The sequence below is a fragment of the Anopheles maculipalpis genome, chromosome 3RL (assembly GCF_943734695.1).
Source record: "Anopheles maculipalpis chromosome 3RL, idAnoMacuDA_375_x, whole genome shotgun sequence".
Classification (NCBI taxonomy): Eukaryota; Metazoa; Arthropoda; class Insecta; order Diptera; family Culicidae; genus Anopheles; species Anopheles maculipalpis.
In genome coordinates, this window is record NC_064872.1 from 44,668,872 (window position 1) to 44,694,421 (window position 25,550).

General features: G+C 45.0%; 3 protein-coding genes across 4 annotated transcripts in view; 1 reads left to right on the plus strand and 2 right to left on the minus strand.

Annotated features, from left to right (window-relative positions):
* The window catches only part of LOC126564660 (dolichyl-diphosphooligosaccharide--protein glycosyltransferase subunit 1), a 378,005-nt gene that overhangs the window by 65,646 nt on the left and 286,809 nt on the right, over positions 1 to 25,550 (plus strand). The gene's annotated exons all lie outside the window — the stretch shown is intronic.
* The window catches only part of LOC126564322 (adenylyl cyclase-associated protein 2), a 195,419-nt gene that overhangs the window by 59,538 nt on the left and 110,331 nt on the right, over positions 1 to 25,550 (minus strand). The gene's annotated exons all lie outside the window — the stretch shown is intronic.
* The window catches only part of LOC126563859 (hemicentin-1-like), a 174,163-nt gene that overhangs the window by 3,014 nt on the left and 145,599 nt on the right, over positions 1 to 25,550 (minus strand). For both annotated transcript variants that reach the window (XM_050220637.1, XM_050220638.1), the window contains exons 5-6: positions 555 to 2,717; positions 30 to 416 (exon numbers count right to left, since the gene is read on the minus strand). In XM_050220637.1, the coding sequence (XP_050076594.1) occupies positions 30 to 416; positions 555 to 2,717 (2,550 nt within the window). The remainder of the gene's footprint in view (positions 1 to 29; positions 417 to 554; positions 2,718 to 25,550) is intronic.

Genomic DNA, 25,550 nt, shown 5'->3' on the forward strand with positions numbered 1-25,550 from the left:
AGTGCATTATCGTACGAATGGGTACTTACATTCATTGGTTGGTAGACTATGGCCGGCTACTTGTATGCTCGTACCAGTGTGATATCCGTAACCGTTGTGTGTTGCGTAGACGGACGTTTTCTGATCCTCGAGCGCTAGAGCGAGATCCATCGAGTGTTCAAGTGCCTTGTTGTCGAGGCCGGTAGTTGTGGGATAATAAGGTGGCGGTGCCTGACTTTGCTGGGCCACTATGGACGGTCTTACCGAGTCCATCTCGTAATCTTTTGATTGGTTTGATTTTTTCGTCTGATTGCGCTTGCAGCGACAAAACATTAGCATTAAGCCAACAAACAGTGCGAACACTATGCAAGAAACCACGATCGCTATAAGGGTCGGCGTAGCGATGAACGCTGAGTCGTGTATGAGGGCAGGACCAACTGAAATAAAATTGTGGGAATTAGTAACCAAAGCCTTTTATACAATTGTGTCTTGAGCTTTCAGATATGCAAGGTTGTGTTGCGTCGTCATAGCATGCCTCACATTGCCGAAGTAGAGTAGAGCATGGTAATACTTACTTTCTGCATCCATATAGTCCCCACAGTACTCATGGCTCGACTTTAAACACAGCTTTACGCGTACTTTAGGTGGAATTTCCTCCTCCAGCGCCATCGGAAAATCATCGTCACTTGCCATCGATCGACCGCTGGAACGTCGTGCGGAGTACATGTTTTCCAGTACCTGTTCCTTGTAGGTTGGACCGTTACCAGAGACAGATAGTGGAATGGACTGCACCACCTGCCACGTCGCTATCGGGCTCTCGTGAAAACCGATCGTTTCAACAACAGCAATAAGCGCCAAACAGGTTGCACCGATGTTTAGGCCGAGCTGCTTCGTGTCGGGATCGAAACCAACGTGCAGTGGCACCGGGATCTTGCTGATCTTTGTCGTGGTCGCCACTTCATTGGATGGTTCAGAGTTGCCCTTGCTGTTGATCGCTTTCACCTTGAAGACATAGCTCTGATACTGGTCCAGTGGGGTTACGCTGCATGGCACATCACGCTGACAGTCGTATTCCATCCATTCCGAGCTAACCTGCTGCACAATGCCACAGTCCTCCTTGACCTGGTCATGGTGAGGAATGGCTACCTTGCGGTACGATACGTAGAACTTTGTGTTGGTGATGCCACCATCGAAACCGGGATCCCAAACAAGCGACACATAGTTCGAGCCAACGTCAGCCACCCCCAGGTTTGTGGGCTTTTCCGGTGGACCTTTCGGCTGTAAACGGATCGGTGCTCGAATCGTCTCGATAGAGTTGCCGACGCGACACGTGTAATCTCCGTAGTCCTCGTGCTTAACCCGGTTGATGCGCAACACGCTTGTGTAGATGTCGTTGTTGTCGGTAGTAGTGTTGATTTCGTAGTGTCCATCAGAGGACATCGATAGGGCAGCCGTGTTTGTTCCCAGCTGCCACTGGAACTCGGGCTTTGGGTAAGCCTGCACACGGCACATAACGGCCGCATTTTCATTGATTTCATACGCTACCTTGTTGTACTGATGAAGCACAATTGGCCCATGTTCGATGCGTAGATTCATGCTAGCGTTAGCTGTGCTGACCTCGTTCTCGAAGAGACACGTGTATGTGCCCCGATCGCTTGGAAGCAGTTGGTTTTTGTGCGGACGCGCTTTCCCTTGGAAGAGTAGCGTACTTTGTACCGTCACCATGCCACTGAGACCGTCATTATTGTTGGTACTAATCCGGTACATATTCGCATCGGTGGTGATGTCCCGGCCATCTTTAAGCCATCGTACCATCGGGCGTGGTTTCCCTTTCGCATGGCAAGTGGCCGAAAAGTCCGTATCACCTACACGCTTCGTCATGTGCTGTTGCATTTTGCCAATAAACTGTGGTGGTTGGTGAACTTCCAGGTTGATCGTGGCCGTCGGACCATGCCCCAGTTCGTTGACGGCGTGACAGTGGTAGATTCCTTCGCTGCCGAGATGTGCCCGCGGTATGACGTACTGTGAACCCTGGGCTAAGATAGTTTTACTGCTGGATAGCGATTCTCCGACTGCATCCTTAAACCAGCGGAACTGTGGTACGGGCCAACCGGGAGGATTCGCCGAACAGGTCAGTGTCACACCGTTACCAACATGGACGACCGGTTTGCTCGGATTTATGTATGCCTGGCCGGGCCTGTGGCGTACCAGAAGGGCGACGGTAGAGTTACCGACACGTTCGACAATTTTACCATTGTAAGGTTTCATCATATTAACTGCCCTGCACACGTACCGACCGGCATGCTCCGCCTTTACGCCCCGCAACTGCAGAATGTCACCAGTGTAGCGGAAGTCTGGACTGCCCTCCTTGAACCATTCGATCGATATCGGAGGCGGGTTCGAGGTGACATTGCAGCGTATCGTAACGGTGGATCCTTCTTCCGCTTCCCAAGTTTTCGATTCGATCACCACGATCGGAGCGTACAGGACGTCCAGTGTAATGATCTGTTCGCCGACCTTACCCAATCCGTTGTCGGCCGAGCAGGCATAGTTACCAGCGTCCTGTACCGAAACGCGCTGTATCGGATGGGTTGGTGAGGAACTGATGAGTCGTCCGTTGCGTGTCCATCGCACGTTCGGTACCTTCGGCTTCGAGTCCACCGCACACTCCAGCAAAGCTGTGCTGTCCCGTTCAACGCGCAGCGGATTTTCCGGTCCCACCTTAACTCTCGGATAATCTGTAAAAAGGAAACGGGACAGAGAGAGAGAGAGAGAGAGAAAAAAGATATGTTAGAGAAAGTTAGCATTGAAAATGGCAAACATTTAGCTTTTATGTGCGCAATAACTTTTAACACGGATCAGAGTTCTTGTTTCAGTGATGTTTGTGAGAATGTTCTAACCATTTCTGCTACACCATCCCGTTCGTACATACGTCCCGTGCTAATCCTGTCAAGCGGGTGTTGGTGGAAAAAATATAACTAACACAACCGACGAACGAACGTTGCTGGGGTCTGCTCTTGCAAAGCAGTACCGAGTTGTAGCAATATCCGTATGTTAAGGTCGAATTGTTTTTCAACCCGCACCGGATTACCACTTGCTTTCTTGCGGGATTGGACGAACGGCGAACAGGGCGTTGGCGAAAAGCTGGACGCCGCCTTAAATGAGGACCGATTTGTAGTGACACTTGCAAGTCCGTGTCGCATTTCTCTGCTCCACACCATTTTGGGGAGGTCAGTTCCGGGGGTGGTTGTTTCGCCGTCGCTCCAACCTGCAACCGGCCTCTCCTTCTCGGAACGAACGTTTCAACAAGTTTTTCCATCGCTTGGCGCAACGTCCATCTGTCCGTGCACGGACAGCATTGACCGTGGTCTGCAAAAAGGCACGGCAACGTTCATCAGTTTGTTGGCATATCCTGCTGTAAAGTAGCTCCCAGCGGAGACAGCTTGTAGCGCTCGTTCGTTTAGCAAATGGAAAGCACTCCTTCTTCGTACGGAGCGGTACGGTTCCGGTCGTATACTTGTGGCCCATTGTGCTATCGCAAATGGAAATGTATTGTCGTAGTGATTTTTCTATCGATCGTACGCTTTGTCACCTATTGTACAGTTGATGGGATTATTGGTCTTTTTGTCAGCATTAGGGGGTGAAGCTCAAGTGGCCAAAGCGTATAAAAGTAATGGTCCGATGGTCTGCACAAGGGAGATAATATGTGTACCAGGGATTTGTTCTAGCGGTCGAATACGATTATTGCGCCCTTGCGTGGCGTGCAATGATGGGCTTTATTAGTTGGTTAAGACGCTGTTAAAGCTTCGTAATCATTTTGGTTCCAACAAATTAGCACTCGCTCCAAAATGGTTTATTATCTGCCTGAATATTATTCATGATCTGAATTGGTCGGTTACTTCTGGCCCTTTAAATACGGTTGCAATACTCCCAACGCCAGGTTATGATGGTTTAACTCTAAAAACGAATAAACTTCAAGCTGCTGGACGTGGCATTGCGGAATGATAAATAATAAATATATGCAACTTCTAGAACTATTATTGCTAATGGGTTTTTAATTCGTTCTCGGTAAAGGATACCCTTGAGAGTTGGCACTCTTTATCGGCTTGATTAAAATCGGACGGCAATGTTTCGATGTTCATTAATTTGTGTTAAATTTAATTGTTACTGTTTCGAACACTTTGTAAGTCAATCACATCGGGTATCGGGGAACTTTGTCCGTAAAGCGTCGTGCCCAAGCGCTTGATAATATTAAATAATTTCATTCCCTACACCCGTTCCCACTAGCCCGGCTTCACTTCAAGACTTTACGAAACCAACAGTAAAACTCACTGCGGGACGCAACAAGTAGCGTTCATCTCATCGTTGTTTGCGTCTGTTCTACGCCAGTTAGCATTTTGATTGACACGTGTCAAAGTGGCCGTCGAGCAACGGTCGAGTGAGGCTGGTGTGGATGTTGGCCATAATTCTTGGCAGTTCCTGTAGTCAGCAGCATCGTTCCGAAAAACGTGCACACGAAATGGCCAACAAATCAAGGTATCCGAACGAACCCTCCCTGGCTGAGACTGAGAACTCGCGAAGAGATAGAAACCGGTTCAGGTGGTGTAGTTGGAGAAGTTGCTCGACTCGGATGCAATTAATATATGTATGGATGGCGCTGAAGTGGTTTGCAGACACTTCTCGCACAAGCTACAACCGGTTGGCTTGCTTGTGCCGTTTTGGCCCGAAATGCAATTAGTCATAACGATATACGCGTGCCAAACGTGTTTCCATAAGCAATGGTTCATAATACTTTTTCGCTTCTTGGTTTAAATTGCTTTTCCCAGGTTGTATTTCTCGTTTAGCACGAACCCGTTGGTCAGCCCAACGGATCAAGCCACCTGCACCATACACATGCAATGCAGCACGGGACAAATGCAATACGCTAGCAGATTACAGCACATCAGAAAAAGCAGGAAAAAGGCCTCGCGTTGAATGTTAAACAAGCGGCTAGGAGTATTCTTTTCGGAAATGGCATTTCCACATGTGGCTCGCAAGTGTGTTTGATTCCAGTTTTTGTACGAAGCGTGTGGCCGGCGATATGTTACTTCAACATAAAACTTTTCCAACTTTTTCTCCGCAACATGCGACCGGATCGGGCGCGCTGGGCGTATTGGACGAGTGCGTAAATCAAGGTAACACTGTCCCCATGTCCAAGGTTGTCCAGCAAAGGCATTTTCGATACAAAAACGAAACAATCCATCGTTCGGTTCCTCGGACAAGAAGATCACATTTTTTTTCGGGCCCTTTTTGCCTGAAACCGATCTCGTCATTCGAGCAAAAAAAAAAAACCCCACTTTACTGCTGCTGCAGGGCGTTGAAGAACCGATTGGAGGAAATTTCGTTAGGCTGCAGTACGGTTGCAGTGCTCCGGTATACACCGAGCAGATGAGGAATTTGAAATTAGAAAAGTGTATCATTTCGTATCAAAAGCTTAGCTTTGGACAGGGTTTGCTGTACGGTACGAAACAACAACACTCATTCGCAGTTGGTTCGATGCTGGTGGAGTTGAAATTTTACTCCCGGGACCTACTGGTCCGATCAAATTCGACGGCGAGCGTTCGGGTTTTTGGGCGAAACGGCTAGAACGAAGTGAAACGACTAACCGAAATGTACCCCAGAGCAGAGTTTCTCGTTGAAACTACATTGAGCAAGTAGCTTGCCTCGCATCACCATCGTCATCAGCATCATCGTGAACATCGAGCGATAGAAAAATGTGGCAAAAAAATGTCGGAATAGCTTAAACCGTTAGGTTTTGCGAATCGAGTTGTTGCGGTGCAGCATCAGGTTAGGTGCTACGTAGAGACTGGAGACGAATCCCTCCAGCTGGACGGTTGTTGGGGGTGATAATGAATCGTTGTTTTCATTTCTGACCGAATCGAGGATCTGGGTAAAGAAATGTGAGCTGTACAGTTTAGCAGGCCGCCAGAAGTGGTCGATCCTGTGCCCGAGCCAACTGTTCTTCTTACTGCAGGAACAGGAGTGATTATCAATTCGAATTGCTGTTCGTACGAGGTAGGACATTGTCCAGCATCAGCATCGCCGGGAGCATTCGATACTGCTTCACCGTATTGGTTGGAATGCGTCGAACGACCAGAGAGTTTATAGTTGTGTCTATAGAAGATGGCTTCCTCCTGTTGGCAAACCCTTTGTTGTCGAATCTGGCCAGCATCGAAGGACATGAATGTGAGCCAATGCACGGTTTGAAAGAGGAGTAAATACACTTGACTCTCAATGCTCCGTGCGCGTTCGTTTGAAGGATGGCTTTCTTCGTATGGCAGCATATATCCTTTGCGGAGTGAACGTTGAACCGGTTCGTCATGGCAGCAGCATCGGTACGGGTGTGCGTGCGAACTGTTGTGGTTATACTAAAGCATATATGCACAGGCCCATCGATGTCGTCCCGGTGTCCTACAGTTGCCAGCAAGGAGAAAGGAGACACCATGGCAGACTCCTTCAGTAGGATAATAATTCTCTTGTTCGGCAGGCGATAAATCCTTTTTGCTGTTCATACATCAATCTTCCTCAGGGCACCCGAGCTTCTGTCACACATACCGGGGGACGGGGCTGCCAGTGAACAGGCAAGCGCTGGTTGGCAGGAAGGAGCTGCAGAGTACCGACACACCCAAGACATATTTGGTCGCATAGGGTGGTTCCGTTGCTCGAGAAAGCTTTCTCCACCTTTTCACCCACACACGGTACACACGATCAAGCTGACGACGATAGTCGTTGATTGAAGTTTGGTGTTGACTGAATGCAAAACTTCTATTCCGGATCGGAAGTAAGTTGCGTATATAAGCGAATAACGTGGGCAGAGCAGACGCGACGGAGCTTATCTCCGAAGGAGATATTTGGCATGTCATTTCCTTTTTCCTCGGCGGAAAGTGTTTGCTCGCCTCTGTGTGCGATTGTTTGTTAAGCACGAAAAGTGCAAAAAAAAAAAAGTTTTGCAATGGCCCTTTTATGAACTGAAAGTGTCTTTTTTTTTGCTGTTGTTGTAGTCTATGCTGTTTGCCTTTTATCATTTTTGTCGGGACTCGGCACTTGGCGATACTTATTTTTCATCGATTAATGATTGATTGCTCACCTTCGTACGCGATAACGACAACCGTTATTTTCAACATTAAAAGCGTTGATCAGGTAAATTGAGAAGGTGTACAATTGTTTAGTTTAAACACTTTGTAGAGCTACGTCAAAAATAGACAGAATTTGTAATACACTTTTCTAGCACAATGTCTTGAAACACTTGCACGTAAATGGTAACGATCTGGCTTTTACTTCTGGAAAAATAAATAAATAAACTTTATCGAACAAACTCTTAGCAGGCCGATAAGCCCACATAAACCTGAGTTCTAGAATTAAACGTAAAACACAATCTTAAAAATGGGAAAATTGCTTAAACAAGCATATTGTGACTATCCTACGCGTCGCCCTGTGGCCAGCAAAACTTTCCCATAGATGTGAAAGGGTTGTTCCGAGCAAAGGTTTTGTTTTTCTTTTCAGAGTAAAAACAGGTAGGTTGCCCGATGTGGTCGTGTTTCGATGTGATCTCCCGATTTGACCTCGCCCCGAATCTTTAGCAAGGTTTATCTTCCGTTCGAACGAAAAATCGACCGTCTCGAGCGGGGCTTTGGCGAAAAATTTTAATTGATAATGTGACACTGTAGCATCAAAATTGGGCCTGCGGTGTTTTTGTGCAAGGATAAGCGTTCTGTTGCTGCACAGAACAGACCACGCACCTATCTTAAATATGATAGGCGAACGAACTCAACAGAAGGTACGGACGGCAGTTTGTCTATCCTATAACGATAATATAGTGTTGATGTACTTTCATGTCTGGCTTGGTGTGTTCTTTGTCCATAACGAACGGCGTGGCAGAATGAAGTTTGAAGACCCATCCACTTTTGATTTGCAGGGTGGCAATGATGGCCTTTTTTGTTAGCTGGTAGCTAATGTAATTTAAATTTCATAATTATAAATACAGTAAAGTACAATTTTTATGCGTTTGGTTCGATAGCAAGAATATGTGGAGGGCACATATTGACTATCTTGTTAAAAAATACACCAGAAGAATCAATTTTTTCAGAACAATTACAGGATTCTGGTGGGGTGCACACCCATCAGATATCCTTAAGCTATATAAGACAACGTTACTGTCCGTCTTGGAATATGGATGCATATGCTTCCATTGGGCATCCAAGTCGCATTTGATCCGTCTTGAACGTATCCAGTACCGTTGTCTTAGAATCGCATTGAGTTGTATGAAATCAACCCACACGATGTCGCTCGAAGTGATGTGTGGAGTGATGCCGCTTCCGCTCCGTTTTGAGCTACTCTCGCTTCGCCTTCTCGTACGCTCTACAGTATCAAACCCATTGATAATTGAGAACTTTCGAACACTGCATGAGATAGGTTCTAAATGTAAAATCATGAAAACCTTTCATGATTTTACTTCCTTACAGGTACACCCTAGCACTCAAGCTAATTCAAATCGTGCCAGCTTACCAGGATCCTGCAGTTCCCGGTTTAGAGTAGACACCTCGTTGAGAGAGCAAATCAAGTCTATCCCCGATAGTCTTCGCAGGATAGCAATTCCCAGCATTTTTGTGGAAAAGTATGGCCATTGTAACAGCAACCATTTTTATACTGACGGATCCTCATCAGAGCAGGGCATCGGTTTTGGCGTATATAACATTGTATCCGAGGCATATTTCCAACTACGCCAGCCATGGAGCTCGCCATGGAGCTGCGGCGGAGCTCGCCGCAATCTTTTACGCCTTGTTGATTATAAGTGCTTGTCCTGTCACTGCACTGTCGAAGCATTAAAATCTGTGAAGGCTATTAAGAGCCCGGACTACTTCGTAAAAGAAATATTAAAGGTCTTAAGTTCTATGTTTGAGAAATCATTCCGGATATCTCTTGTTTGGCTGCCTGCACATTGCGGTATTTTCGGCACTGAAAAGGCAGACCAATTGGCCAAAAAGGGTGCTTCGGAAGGGTCCTTTTTTGACAGGCCTATTCTACCTCACGAGTACATGCGTGCCCCACAGTCTCTCTGCATGACTCGGTGGCAGAGTTTGTGGGACACCGATGAGCTCGGGAGGTTTCTATGTTCGATCAATCCCCAAATATCCTTGAAGCTTTGGTTCCACGGCATCTCAGGTGATTGAGCGTCCATTTGAATGATGTCTAGGATTAGGTCTAATCATTTTGCTTTGGGCGCGCATCTCCAGCGTATAGGACAGGTCGACTCCAAAATATGTGGCTGCGGCCTCGGATACCACCGACATAGATCATCTTCTATGGTCTTGTGTGGAATACGAGGCTGCTCGACCCGCCTTGTTAGACGCTGTCTAGGGTATTGGAAAGTTGGCAAACACTCGAATTCGGGATTTGCTGGGAGACTGCGATGAGGTCTACCCGAGAATAATCTTTCTTTTTTGCCGTGCTAACGGATTATTAGTGTTATCCCCTTCCCCTCACTACTCCCACTGTTTGTTTGTCTTATATATGTTGTACCTCGCTTGTATGAATGATGATGGATGAATGGATGAATGAATGAATGAATGAATGTATGAAGGAGTACGATGCGTGAAGTGTTGGGTACCATATGGAAAAAGTTGCACCGACCAATGCTATGGATGGACAAACCAGCGAAAGGGAAAAGAAGGACACAATCAAGGAACCTTCGAAATGGAAAACGATCAAGACCCCCGCTACCATCAGGACTACGAGCATGGAAACGCCCACACTCACCCCGGAATAAGGTGCCCTCACACGATAAGACCCTCGCTATGAACAAGACTTTGGATTTGGATTACGGAATATACGCAACGGAATAACCGAGGACACCCGGGATATGGTGCCCTTTCACGGCTCGGAGAAGGAAATATCTCCCAGCAAAGATGAAAGGAGTATACTAATTTTAAGTTTATTGTAAGCAATACGCCCTGGCCGTCCTTTATGAATAAAAAAAAAGTACAATTTTCACTCATTATTACACTTACTGCTTTGTACTAACGTTGCTGTAAGACATTCTTATGATGATTTTTTATTTTTTGAATTAATGTGTTGTGATATATGTGTGATATATCAGGGTTGGGGGTTGGTGGTTTAGGCGACAACGGCGCCGGTCTTTAAACGGCAGGACCGGGGTTCAAATCCCATCCGGATCGTCCCCCCCCCCATTTAGGATTGATTAACCAACTAAGTGGTATCGGCAGTCTAGAAAGCCATTTAGATGGCCGGCATGACCTTAGAGGTCGTTAAGCCAAGAAGAAGATTTTGTAAACAATTTTTTTTAACTCTTCTTATCGTTAGTCTTGTTTCGATAAATTTCTTGTATAGAATTTGAAATTCATTAAAATAAAACAAATTCCTGCAGTATCGGCACTACACGTCATGCAATCAAGATGAGTGGACATGTTAAAATTGAAAACTATAAATGCTTATCGATAGTGATGCCTTTGTAAAAGGAATCACGAAAAAAAAAAAAACAATCAAATACGGAATCATATACCTCGCGGATGTAACAATCTGACGTAACCGGACGCGTGCCGAGCTTATCCGGACGCTGTTTGAATTTATAATTGGCTAAATCGGAAAAATCACGTTTGTCAATTTATTCTGACCGAGTTTGGCCGGCGGATGTTTTTGTAAAATTTGTATCAATCGATAAAACAAATTCGCAGAGCAAACCACCACTACGCGTACGGAGCTTTTATTGCGTTCAATGGGAAATTGTGGGCGGAAAGGTAGAAAAAAAAACGAGAAAACCGGATGAGATAGAGTGTGTTGTTGAATGGGAAAGACACAATTTTTAATCGAACAAAATCCTTTTGAACAATTTCGAAATTGGCTGTAAAGGTGGAGAGGGGGTGGATCAGAGGGGGAAGGAAGGGGGCGGTGGGTCGTGTGATAAGGAGAGGTTGAGAGTAACACGCACTGACACGATGTGAACGCGATAGAGTAACAGCAGCGTCAAAGTTGGCATCCGATTGCGATGTCTGTTTAAATTTAATTTAAAAAAGTTTAATTTCTTTTTCATCCCCATCCCATGATGCGCTTCCGTGTGATCGCGTGTGTCAAATGTTGGGTGTGTGTGTGTGTGTCGCTCACAGAAGAGACCGCCTGGCGCATAAATTAACTTCAATTAGACTTTTTTCCCGTGAATAATTAAATGAAACGCAACGCAATTCAGTTGCTGAAAGGCACTGGCACTCGTCCTGAAGGCAGTTCGAATCGGGCTGCACGACGGCTGCGTCGAGTGGTGAAGCTTTTACTTGGCATGCATGGCATGGTGACGGGGCCTGTGACGTGCACAAGTGGTTTATGCACAAAAGTGACAAAACGACCGAAGAGGGATAATCTCACATGGCGTGTACATCGATGGAGGGATGAGTAATTTATCATTTGCTCAGCAAGGAAGGATTTAAAACAAGCAAAAAGTTTGCAACGCTTTTTTTTGTGTGTGCCCCCGCTCTCAGTATTCCCTGCTGAGCGTTCCGTGGCACATCGGTGCTGTGTGTGCATACGAGCTGAACGCATTACGAACAAGTCGATTCTCCAAGGACCACAAATTTCATGTGGGATTTTGCAATTTGTCTGCGGCTACACAGGCAGCCGTGGTAGCAGTTATCTAACTCTAATGATATTCTCCCACCATCCGGTTCTGGGTAAACAACTTGAGTTTTGTAGAAATCAGAAACATATGCGTTGGTGACAGGATGCTCATGAAATGACAACCAATAATCTGTTGGAAACGAGATTTTTCAACAAGTGAACAATTTTCGTAGTAATGTTTACCCAAAAAGAGGCAAAAGTAACAGACGGAGATGATTTGGTTGTGCGTTTAAAATAACAATGAACTTGAATACCAGGTATAACCCATTACGAGCATTGTCCAGTTCTTGAAAAGTGCTACACATTTATAGCAAAAGTATGATCAAATTTTTTTTAAATAATTGACATGATTAGTCCCATACGATAAGAATCAGTGTGTTAGCTTGATGCTAGTAATGATTTCAGAGAATTATTTAATCTCTCAAGCTTTGCGCGGTTTAGTACAACCTACAGGGTGTTCGATAAGTTCGAATACAACTTTTTATCGATTTGTAGTTGTGCACTCTGTGTATTAATATTTTTGTTAGCTTTAGTATCATGTATAGTCTAATCGTTGCATGTGGTATCGACTAACTGTCACTTAGTGAGTAAACACTGTGCACGATGAAAGAGTATCGCGATCTTTTAGTAAAATTGTTTGTGGGAGGTGGGCAGCCGGCGACATCGGTGAGGACATCAGCAGTCATCGACATGGTGAGGGAGCGGATCCGTCGCAAAATGGCCCGCTCGATCCGGAAGACCGCTGCTGACACCTGAATGTGTCAATCGAGACGACTCACACTATTATGACGAAGGACCTAGGGTACAAGCCGTACAAGAAACTTAAAGTACATGAAGTAACGGAGGCTGCAAAGAAGAAGATGCTTGACAGATGCAAATTTATACTTTCGCCGCACGCATGTCAGGAGGTCGTGTTTTCCTATGAGGAACTCTTCGTTTTGGAACGGCCGCACAATGTTTAAAATGATCGATGGTGGGCGCTGACGTTGGGCAGCATTCCCCCGTCCCAAATAAACATCCTACGGTTCTAGAATGCCGCGTCGGGGGGCCGTATCGGGGCGTGGAAAGCTCCTACTAGTTTTTATTGAGAAAATCGTCAAAATAACGGCGCGTACTATAATACCGAGGTTCTGGAGAAGGTAGTGGTTCCGGCACTTCAGGATCTCTACGGGAAGGATCCTTACATTTTCCAACAAGACTGCGCTTCGACCCACGCGGCGAATATCGTCCAAGCGTGGACTAGAATTTTCTAGAAGACTTCTAGAAAAGATTTCATGGCCACCCAGTTCCCCGGATCACAATCCCATTGATTATGTGTGGTCATACATGCTGGCCAAGCAAAGCGAGTATAAAGTGAACACAGTCGACCAATTCAAGAACGTTATTTCAAAGATCTCGAAGGACGTAATGCCGATGGAATAGGTGCGTGCCGCGTGCGATTCGTTTGAGAAACGTCACAAACTCGTGGTAAAGTACAAAGAAAGGGGGGGGGGGGGGGGTTGCTCCCTCCTAATATGCCAAAAAGATAGTAAATAAACACGGCTTCACGAGAAAAATACTCAAAAAATTATATCTTATGTTTACATTGTTTGAGCTCGTTTTTAAAGTGTATTCGAATATATTGAACACCCTGTATAAGTACAAAGGCTTGTTACTCTTAACGTTGCCTGATTCGTCGATGGTTTAAACCATCCATTTTCTGTATTTTCTGGTGCAGTACGGATAAACAGACGTTAATGCTAGAGCATCTTGCTTTGATAGCCCGAAACAGAAGCCATAGGCTTGATTCGTTTAGGGAAAAATGTCTTCTAGTCATCTCCTACACGAAGATCTACACTAAACCGGCGCTCATTGCCGTTTCGTGGGATTTTCTACTCTGCGAGGACTAACGATTGAGAACCTTGAGGGTTGTGTTTTGGAGAACTAAGCTCAGTTTAATTTAGTTGTAATGCAATTATTCAAAAGACTTCCATGAGGACATGGATGGTTCAAATAGTTTGCTTGTCTAAACAGCACAGGAAAATTCAAGTAGTTGGTCACAGTTTTTTTTGTTTTGTTCATAATCAAATTTAATTTGAACACTCCTTTGGGGATTATTCTTAAGCAAAAAGAAATAAACTAGAAATTTAGGATGATAAACTACGCTCAAAATAAGATTCTAGGAACATAAAATATTATAATCTATCAATGTAAAGCGTGGAATTGGTACGAATGTATTGATTGATAATTGCATCAAAGCGCGGAGAAGTTGGCGGCCTAATCGAATGAAAAATGCATCATCCATCGTTCACCACCAATCAAGAAAGGAAGTGCAAAGTGGTGCTTACAAGCGGCCTGCCAGGAACTACCAGGAGCAAGAGTAAATGTGGCATTAAATTTGTCAACCAAGAACCGTACTGGCCTCTGCGTCCCATATTAAGACCTCCATCGCGATAACAACCGATCGAACCTAAGCGAGTTGTGGGTGGGTGTGAACGCAAGCAGCATTGGACGGACTGTACACGGATGACAGAATTCGTGTCACCCTGTGAACGGCGACACATGTCCACTGGCCTCAGACCGATCGGTGAAATTGAGCGTGAAGCGTGTTGACCAGGTTGACGATGTTCTGTTTCGGCGCTGAAGTATACACGCTCGCACTATTTATTAATCACGCACCGAAACGATACACGTCAAAATAACACTAATGAACCGCATCTCGGGCCGGTTCGTTGTTTGATATAAGAGACCCAAAAGGCGTGTTACCTTTCGGCTTCGGTTCGGATTCCTGGAGAATGTTTTTAGCGCTTAATCCGTCATCTACGGGGCTGACAGGCCATTTCGGGCAATTGGGCGCGTGTAGAAACCAGGCGCTCTCGGAATGCGAAATGCTCGGACGTTGTGGACGGGAGGACCGGCCTATCATTTATCAAGTTACCAAATCTACTTCTTACTACTGGAGATTCGTGGAGATGAAGTAGGGATGCTGCATGGGCTAGGAGAGGGTCAGCTATCAATGAATATTTCAATCTGAAACCGTTTTCTCTGCGGTTGCGTCTATTTAGGCAGTTCCCGATGTGTTCGGGTGGTCTAGAGCAGTTCTCTGGGTAACATTACCAAATCGTCCACTGCACAGTCTGCTGTCTACTTTCGTTGACTTAATTTCTTGCTAAACACAAACCATGTGATGACCGGCTAATGGTGTAGGTTGTGATTCGCCCCAGATCGGTCAGCAGAATCCGATCGTTAGTGAAATATAAATAATCCCCCCGGAGCTCTGGTACAGGGAGAAATAGTTTTCTTGGGGTGGAGCACAAATGAAAGTAATATAGCCAAACGATTAACGATATTTGGATAACGGGGCTAAGGTCGGAATCTAGCCGGGATGCTTGATAAACACAGGCTTACAGTAAAAACGGCCGGTTGATAGAAAGCAGCACTGTTCTTTTTTCTTCTTTCGAGTTCGAGTCATTGGCAGAAGGAAGGATGGAACGTATTATGAAGTAGCTCAGCTTTCGATGAGTTTCGGTTATCTGTTTCGAAATTGCCATCCGCCTTTAATAATGTATCACAACAATGTGCGAGGCACACCGGTAAGCGCAGAAACCACGAAACCTGAAATAGACCAACCAACACGAATGAAAAACAAAAGTCACAGCCAAACGTAACGACTATGGCTATCGCGAGCCATTTGGAACGTTTCGGTCCGCGCAATGGTGATTGATTGTTCGTAACATAATCCAATTGTTTGGTCCTCTGGGCACGCGATAGAAGTACTGATATTTTTATCACACTCCACTCACCATCGTACGGAAACCACCATCATGGTGGAGGCAAAAAAAAAAAAGAATAAAACAACCAGACCCAAACTCGGCTTCTACTGCTCCTAGGTTGCTTTGGGAAGCTGATCCGAGTGTCGAGATAATCGAAACTGTGTTTGATAAATGGTCTTGGGGTGATAAAACCGCCATACTCATTCGTTAAAAGATCGCAGGACAGGCTGGTTGTTGTAATGGAGATTACATAGAGGTTCTTAGTGTTAATTAATTATGCGTGTGCTTGAAAGTTGGACCCGCGGACGCGGTGGTGCCGGTTTGTGTCGGGATGAAAATTCCCCGAAAATCCGCTGTAAATACGATACGGTGTGGAATAGTGGAATAATTGAAACCATAACGACGCGGTCTTACATGCTGCTTACAAATTGCACTCGTTTATCGACTTTTTATGAGCTTCCTAAACTGTGGTGCGGGAGGATCATTCAAACAAAACGGTCAATTAAATTGAGGTTTCCGTTTTTGGGAACGAAGAAAGACCGTCCCACACCATTTTTGTCTGTTGGAAGTGACCTGTGTCGGGTGATGGGAGCAATCCCTAGAATTGCCTAGGTTGTTGATATTTCATATATTTATCTCTGCAGTTTAACCTAAATGACGTTTGCTCTAATCCTTGGCATAAATCAATTCCACACATGTTTGCGGATGGTATACCTTGGTGAGGGAGTTTTATCTTATGAAGTAGTAGCTGTGGAGCGTTGTGTGTTTTTTTCGCTTTTCTGATCCCCTCCCGGTCGATCGAAAGGTGTAAAACATCGTAAAAAATAGTCTCTCGGATTGGTAATCCGGGTCGTCGATCATGTAAGCTTGGCTGGGAAGTGTTTTGTGACTGGGATGCGACTGAAACAAAACATTGTCAAATGCATGTGCGTCCCTTTGTCAGCATGGAAGCAGCAGCAGCAGCAGCAGCAGCAGCATCAGCATCCGATGCAATGCCAACAGGCATGATATGCTTATAGATGGTTTCTATTTTGGGTCACCGACAAGACGATTCGTTAGCTCATTTCATTCATCCGGTTTCGATGCCAGCACAGCACACCGGCAACACCCATTATTTCGTTTGGCCGTATCTCGGCCTGAAAGTGTATGGCTGTTAGTTGGTCACCCTGCGTGCTCTAGCTTAACCCCCAGAGCAACAACTACTACTACAACCTCTACTGGGCGGCACAATACACCAGAGACAATGGCGTTTTTGTTGGGAAGGAAGAAAGGAAAAAAAATGTCTGAAAATCCTCTCACAAGCGGCGATAAAGCAAAAAATAGATCCAAACGATCCCTACAAACGCAACGGCCCGGGGAAAAGATTGAGAGGTGAAAACCTCTCGTTTCCCACGTTTTCCCAGTTCAAGTGGACGCATTTTCGGTTCGAACGGTATAGTACGTTGCTTGCATCATACAGCCGGCATCTGGTTTTGGTGAATTGCTAGATGTTTAATACATTGTGCATTTAGGGAAAGAAATGAAAATGTTGTATGCGTCGAACAGCTTCCGATAATCTGTCTAGCTTTTACAACGATCTCAATGATAGTATGCTATTTTCATGATCTGTTTAACTTTCTATACTTTTTACATAACTTTTTCAACACGTTATTACCGTTCAATGTTCTTCACAAGAAACATGCCCAAAGCAGTTATAATATTTATGTGTAAATGATTGCGTTACATACCCACGCAGAACAATTTATACTCCATTTCCTAGAAAGATTAGCTTGATTGCTAGTTCCATATCACCAATACCAATCGTACATTGTAGATTGTAATATGGCAATATGTGTTCACAATATTGTCGAGCAGCAGTGCACGGATAATCCTATCGAACCTGCCGGCAATGTAACCGGAGTGTGTAATACGGTTTTAGCAACAATTTAGCAACAAAATAAAATACACGTACAACCTGGTTTTGTCGCAATACAGCAAATGATCGCTTTGTCTCGCTAGAGCGGCATAAACGAACGCACTGGAAATAGTTCCTGGGAGTGCTTTGTTGCAAAAGGGTAAAGTTTTACTTTTTTTACTTTACTCCTACTCATACCTACTCCGTTGAATAAAAATAGAAGCTATGTTTATAAATTACACAGAGTGGTACAGTTTTGTAAAGAGAAATGGCCATTTGAATCTACAATGTTAATATCCAAAGGCCCACAGTTTGGTGCCTGGCAATAGATTGCAATATTGTTATTAGATTGCATTTCAAAAAAAAAATTTTTTTTCACGTGTTATGCCGGTTAGAAGTGGTTTTGCCTGTGCCACACGAGTCGGATTAATGTGTGGGATTGTTGTTGCGGTGGAGATGCTTTTTTCCAAATCATTTCATATCCCACACTAAACGTGTGTAGGTATTTTTTGCTGTACGTAAGCGTGAAACCGAGCCCACCGATTTCGGATGAAATGGTTTATGCTCGTCTGTCATGTGCTAGTCGATGTTTTTTTTTCCTCTTGTTTTGTTTCATTGTTTTTTTTTTTCTTCTGGATAAAGTTATTTGCTCGAACATTTTTCCATTCAAACGCTACTGCCGGTGCAACATTTTATGCGTGACACCACGAAGTTCACCGGGTGACGAGCGGGTGATCTGCGTGTGATCTCGCGGGTGCTTAGAGCGTTGCATCAAATTCTATGCACTCGGGAAGAAGAATGGGGCGGGTGCGATGGCCATTACTGAACTACCGGTGGCAAACCACGGTGTCAGCAAAATGTATACACACACACACATACACACGTGATGGTGGCATCAAATAGTAGTATTTCTCTGTTTGAAAGTTTAAAAAAATGTTGTAGTTCTTGGGTAAAACGGTGGGACGGTGGGACTGGTGGTGATCGTTTTTCGAGACGAGAAAATGGGGCTGGGACGAATTTATTGTTGTGTGATTTTTGTTCTGTAATCTGAATCCAGTGCTGCAGGCAATGATTTTCCTCCCACCTTTTGGATGATGGTGATGAAGTTGCCGTTTGTGCATATTTTTTGTCTGGCTAGCCAAAATCCGGTGAGTTTAATTTTAAGACCCGTTTGACCCACTTCAAGTTTATTTGTGTTCCACCACCGAGTGGTGAAGTTGGTGTAGTTTTCCTGCAATTGTTTATAGCAGAGACAGATGATGTGAGTGAATGTTTTATCAAACGCCATTTTTATCATGTTTCACAGTGATTCGCTCAGTGAATGTCCATGTATAAGGTAATAAAAAATGAATTTATTGGAAATAGCGTGCTCTTGTTTCTTTTGAATATTCCTGGTCGCTGAAATAGTACTTGATCTAGCCAGACATCGTTACGACGAATAGAAAGTTTTGGGAAAAATGAGAAAAAATGTTTAGAACACCTTCAAGTACCTGTCTTAAGCACAAGCGTGAAGGTTCAACATCGAGTACAGAATTTCGTCGAAACGAAAATATCCTCCAACATTGAAAGGTTGAGCAGGCGAAGCGCTCAAGTTACAGCTATAGACAGATCGATCAACAGCTTCAACAAAACGATATTCGAACGTCATAACAAGACTCTTATGGAAAAAAAAGGCAAGAGATGTATTAAAGCATTATGCTAAATGACCAGATGGTGACTTGCATCATAGATCCAAACGAACAGTTTGTTCTCGTTCTGCTGAAGCAGCACCCACTCCACCCACCCCAAGAAGATTGGAGCGTTGGAACTTACGTTTTCAGACGTGCCCTGCTCGATGGCTGTTGGGTTAAGAAAATGTTATTCTTTTCAAAGTTAACAAAACGATTCCCAAAACACGTCGTCCCTGGCTTCGTCTCTCGGCTGCTTCTAGGTGATTGGCGAATTGATAGTTATTTTTGGAGGAGCGAGTGGTGTTTGGCTAGCGGTAAGGTAAAGTTGAAGCGAGTATCTGGATAAGATAAACAAACGGTAAGGTGTATAGCGGTAGGTGAAGCGGGCTGTATGAAAACGCCCGAGGGCAAACAGACAGATAAAAAGCCGTAGATCAACATCACACGCAGGGTAGCTTTCGTCACTGGCAGGCACATCGGGGGCAGCCACTCTGTCCTGTCGACGACGGTACTGTACTCGGCCCCCATACTTCGAACAGGACAACAGGGGAACAGTGCATTTCATCGCCGTCATGTTGAGCGAATGCTTCATGGGCCCGAACGTGCAATATATTTCCACTAATCTTGCCTTCTCGCCATTGTCTATGGGGTGGTCGCCATCGATGAAACCATAGACCAAAGACCGTTGTCAGATGAAAAATGGATATTTTAATGCAGTGCAAGATGCGAACAGAAAGTATATATCGCCCGGTCGGCGTTTCGGTTGGTCGATCAGGATCCAGGGATAGACGAGGGAATTGAGGTTCACCACGTGGTATGATTATCACAGCCGATTTACGCTGGAAAGTGTGGGAAAGTAGCGGAAGATAGAGAAAGCGATTGAAGAGAGAGAGAGAGAGAGGGAGAGTAGCGTAGTCAGCAGCATTATCCCGTCCGTTGAACGATTGTTTATCGATTTCATCGTCCAGCAGCAATGTCCGCAAGCGTTCGCATATCCTGGAGCCATTAGGTGGATATTATCAAGGGTGCCCCCCCCTCTAAGTAGCCACCTTTGGCCACCGGCAGAACTAACAAATGATTATCATTTGACAGATGCAGGCGGAGAAAATATCCGGGTGCAGCCCCGAGCATCAGATTCTCGGAGGCTGACCAGACCGAGTCGGTTCGGTTGACGTAATCGTTCCGACCGGCTAGCGACGTCAGCGTCGATGGATCATTCGATTATTGACAGGAGATTAAAGCATTACCACGAGGGATTATTAATCAATTATCTAGGCTAAATATTGGGGTCTAGTGACGACGTTTGGTCGCATCGACGAGACCACTGTTCGTCGACCGTTTTGGTCGATATGCAGATCCTCCATCTGCCTGAACGGATGGCCCAGCCAATGGCCCGGCGGGTGTGCGCCGGTCCGTACCAGGTTTGATCATCTGAATGATGCATCTTGCCGAGAGTGCACTGCATTCGCCATCATCGAAGAAGATTTGTCCGGGTACAATAACCGTATAACCGTAGGCCATCCGTTTCGGTCCTGCTAGCCGACGGGACTAAGGACCGATAGTTCTCGGCTCGGGCACGGTTGGTGCATCAAAATCGGTGCTTCTACATAAAATATTCACATGCATATGTCACGGCACAGGCCGATGAGGGTCCATCGCAAAAGGAAGGAAGCGAAGGAAGGACGGTACGGTGAGTCCCGGATCCGACATATTCGTTCGACGCCGCTACGACGATGATAATGATAACTATGATGAACGGTTCTGCCATAACTCACCCGTTGTGGTGGAGATTTAGTGTGGTCTGGTTCTAGCCAAGTGGCTAGGTCCGGCAGCAGTGTGTTTGTGGCCGTGATCAAAACCGGCAGCAATGTGGCCCGGAATCGTTTGGGGGTTATGCAGATTGGTTCAGGGTTCACTAATAAGATTATCATGATTGCATTAGTTTTCACTTTTCATTAAATCCATCTTACGTAACGCAAGCTGAGAAGAGGTGGCGCGTATAGGATTTCCCCGTGGCAAGGGGATAGGTGTAAGGATCGCAAGGGCTAAGTGTGTACCAGTGCAGTTAATTCAATCCATCCAGAGTGTTTTGAGACGGTTTTGTAAAACAATGTTCGCATCCGGAAATTGTTTGCATTTCACAAGATGGATCGGATTCCTTTGGTCATTATATTAATATTAAGCACATGGAGCATCTCATTTCTTCCACTGTTGGCATACAATATTATCATGGTCATGTTACGGTCGTCACAGCTGATCGATCGACTGAGGCATGACACTCAAATGAAGCTTGCTGTTAATTGTAATAAGTTTAATCATTCGCTAAATGGATTGATAAATTATTTATCGATTGTAGTTTTTACTTATTATGGATTTCATCCAACGAATGATGGGAATTCTGAAAATTTAGAGCTTCCGTTGCAATTGTTCTTTTCTCTAAATTTTCTTTACCGGTATAGGAGTATAAATTTTTAAATAATATCTTCTTTTTTGTGGCTTAGCTGCGACTTGAGACTTTCAGGACACACTGGCCATTGAACACAGGCGTCTTCATCGCTTCTGCCACTGGAACACCCAAATCTTGAGTATTATTGTAGTACATAGAATCTGTGCGATGCTCAACATTGTATAAACGACAAAGCCTTCGTGTCAATTTTGGTACGTTAAATCTTTTGCCAGAAGGACAGTTTGCTACAAAAACCCCTTTTCGCTTTAACTTGATTGGGCCGTTGCCCAAAAACGGGTACACATCAGCTTAAACTGCGTACTACGTCAAACGGTTGGCAGCAAGACATACTAATTGGAATTTTTCTTGTTTTCTTCCCATCGATCGGAAGCTGGGAAATGGTGGGCCATCCGTGAAATATAAGTGCAAAAGCGCGCTCCTTATTCCGCACGGGTAGTTTGTGTGTGTGTGTGAGCCTTTAACAAAGCGTTCTGTGGGGAAAAAAACCCTTCCGGAAGGCGTTGCCGGTGCTGGGGAGTAGCTAAGCTGAGAAGCGCAGCACGAAAGGGAAATCGGTCGTGTGGATTTGTCACGTAGCACGTCGATTGGAAAAACATTTTTCGATTAGACAGACGATGCCATTCGAAGATAAAGAGAGAGAGAGAGAGAGAGAGAGAGAGAGAGAGAGAGTAAGAAAATAGGAAACAATTTCCCTCAAGTGCCATCGGGTTTCGGCACATGCCGAATGGTTGTCGTATGTGTGTCGTCTATTTCGTCCCCATAAGTTCTCACTCTCTCTCCCTCCATGCCTTGCCATACGTGTGTTTTCCGAGTGGAAGGACGAGAAAAAGTCCTTCATTCGTCTAATTCCTTAACCCAGCCGTTTGTTGGCACTTTCGTTCAATCATTCCTTCACTGTTGGGAAGGAATGCATAGGGCGTATGCGACTCTTTGCGAGCCGCAAACCAACCGGAATGGTTTGTGTGCGTGTGCGTGCAAAAAGAGCTGTCGCTTAAATGGCACTTTTCGCCAAGTATTACCACCGGAAAGGAAAGCAAGCAGCAGCAGTAGCAAAACAAAAGAAAAAAAGGTACTCCTACGATAAGTAGCACATGATTGATGCTTAGGTAAAGGAAAATGTTGTCGTGCATGGATGCCATGAATGGTTGAGATGGAGTCTGTCGGTTGTTGGAAATTTTCAGTGTACAATTCCGATACAATTATCCCACGTTGTGGAAAACATAGAATGGAAGTAAGTCGATTCCATTCACGTGCCTTTCCAGTGCGTTATCAACTATGCATTGAGTAGGAGAAAGTTTCGAAAACATCATAAATTGAACATGGGACATTAGGATCGTCGCGAGGCAATTTATTTTAGCTGCCATTGAAAATGTGGAAATTCTGAGGTTTTGTAGCGTGGAAACTTCAATTCAATGGAGCTGGGAACGCGCATGATAAATGCTGAAAGCACACCCGCCCGAGCTGGTCGATATTCTACACATAACGCATCGAAGAAGTTCATCGTAACGCATAATACGAGTGGGACCATGAAATTTGGTGATTCGCGAGAACCACACACACACATATATACGAGGGAATTTTTACATTTAAATTTAAGCTGTAGGCCTGTAGCTATGCGATAAAAGCAAACGGTTGTCCTGGGGCAGTATTACATTCAAACACAAAACGTAAGAGCATTACGTTATTGTATGGTTCTGTTTTAAAGCCAGTAAGCACAACAATGTAGTTTGTTAAGAATAAATAATTTTTTAGCTCGTTTCAAAATAATACTTGAGGTATTGAGCAGCAAGTCAAAGTAAGAATAATCGGGAAATGACGTGAAATGATTTTCAACCTTAAGCTTGTTCCCGTTTTCCGTTCCACATCCGCATGGATTCGTGTTTTTTCGCCGGAAGAAAAGTAACTTAACAGTGAAACTACAATGGTGCGAAAGTTTTCGCCCAGTCCAGCCCAGCAAGTTAACAGTGTTGACCACGGAAGATAAGATGCCCAAATAAAGTGCAGGGAACGGTAAAGTTTTTGGGGTAAAGTTTATCGCACGTTCACTCGTTTGTTTTTCTACTGCCAGCCATTTCGGTGCATGTATAAACTTGCCCAGACAATCCAACTGGGGTGCAATCGACAAGGTAACGCTGACCAGCAGTGACCACTAGCCCCAACAGTAGTAATAGTAGTAGTTGTTGCAGTAGTAGTAGTTAGCAGCCGCTGGGCATAGTTTATCCCGGTCCGATCCTTTTTGGAAACGGACGAACCGATGGATGGTCCCGCACGAAAGAACAATAGGATCGCTGCGCTTCGGTGGAAATTGGTCCTTGGAAGTCCTAACGAAGGAAATTAAAAACAATCGACTGTTCAGATAGTCTGCTCTTTCTCTCTCTCTCTCTCTTTCTCTCTCTTTTGCTCCTTCGCTTCTCTCAATGTCCTGTAAAAGGGAAGTTGTGCTTAGCGAAGCTTAAAGTCCTGCAATTTCCTGCTACAAATTTCTCTACATCATTCACAGCATCCAATCCAACATTCCGCAAGCAGAGCGGAGCAACGGGGGAGCCCTGTGAAGGAGACCTTTCATGGTGTGATGGGTTCTGGAAAGTTCCGAAGCAAATGGAATCGATTGCATTGTTCTGTGCGCTAGAACGATTTGGTTTTTCTCCGGTAACACGGCCACCTCGGGGGAAAGTACTAAGCCCGTCGGTTCGGTTAGTTCGGTTCGGTCGGCGTGTGGCTTTCCTTTTTGGTATGGTTCTGTGTCTGTTTTTGTCTCCGCTTCCAGCATCTCGCACTGCAGCATGTATGTCCTTTCTTGTGTTGTGTGCTTCTTGGGATTGTGGTTCTATGTGTGTGTATGTGTGTGTGTGTGTGTATGGATGGTACGGCTTTTAGGGAGAATCCTACCGGAAGCGACCGGATACGAAGAGGGGAAAGGAGGGTTGGGGAAATGCAATTTCTTCCGAAAACCTTCCCGTTTTTCCTCCCATACCATATCGGTAGGAGAATTGTGATGCTGCATTTTTGGAGCTAAAAGTTCCGTAGGGGTTGAATCTTTGAACTAACCGCATACAATAGTTGGGAAGATTGTGGGGCGCGTGTGTAGGTGGAGTAATGGGAAGCCGTTACCGCGAGGGAATATGTTCGAGTGGGGCTATTTCTGCAACGGACTGCTTTGTTTTATACGGAATCATTATTTTCCGAATCCATTTTTCATTGCGCTTCAGCACTAACACAGACACACACACACACAGGCGTACACACAAACGCACAGCATACATATGGCCCGTGTACTGGGCGAAGCACAATGGTCACGACACGGCAGACCGCCACTACTGTACGGGCTGGGTGAAAACGGATGTTGTGATAAAAGGAGGATCACACCGAAGGATTTGTACGCTCCCGGCGGGTAAAAGGATTTGTTCTTTTTCGTACGGTTCCCCAGGAAGTATATGTATCGGGTTAGCTTAAGGATGCCAGCGAGTTTTATCCTGCGCCTTGCGCTCGTTTGTTCGATTTCCGCGGCGAATGTGTTTTTCTCGGCGTTATTGCGATTTTTCTTCATTACTCGTACTTTATGTTTGGGAGCGCAAGGAATGCAAGAATCGGGACGTTTATCACGTTATTAAGTTGGAATGCAGTAAAGAAAACCCCTCAATTGAGTTCTTTGGTTGATGTGGTTTTAGGCTAGGAGGTGTTTTTTTGCCTTTAATTTATTTGCCGAAAGGAAACACAAAACGAATCATTAACACATTTAGCGGTCCCAGGTATTTAGGGGAAGATTTCTTGTGGCACCACAATTAAGTGTAGTTCACCTACTCTCTCTCTCTCTCTCTTACCAAATGCATTTAACACCTTTAAATGCCATTTTTTTATTAGCTCATGAGTATTTGCACAGCAATGTGTTGTGCTGTGCTTACACCGGGAGCAAGTCGATCAGTTTTATTTGTCGATTTAGAACTCCTGGTGTCTGGTTTTGCCCATCTCTCGGGTGATAAGGGACCGGTGGATCTGCGGTGTAGGTGGGTCAGGATAGGGACATTTTACACCGTGGTCGCGAGTGTTGTGCAGATAAAAGTTAATGAAATTCTAGTAGCAGCTGTTGTTAGTTTATTTTATTTGTAACACACCCCTTTACCGTGTGG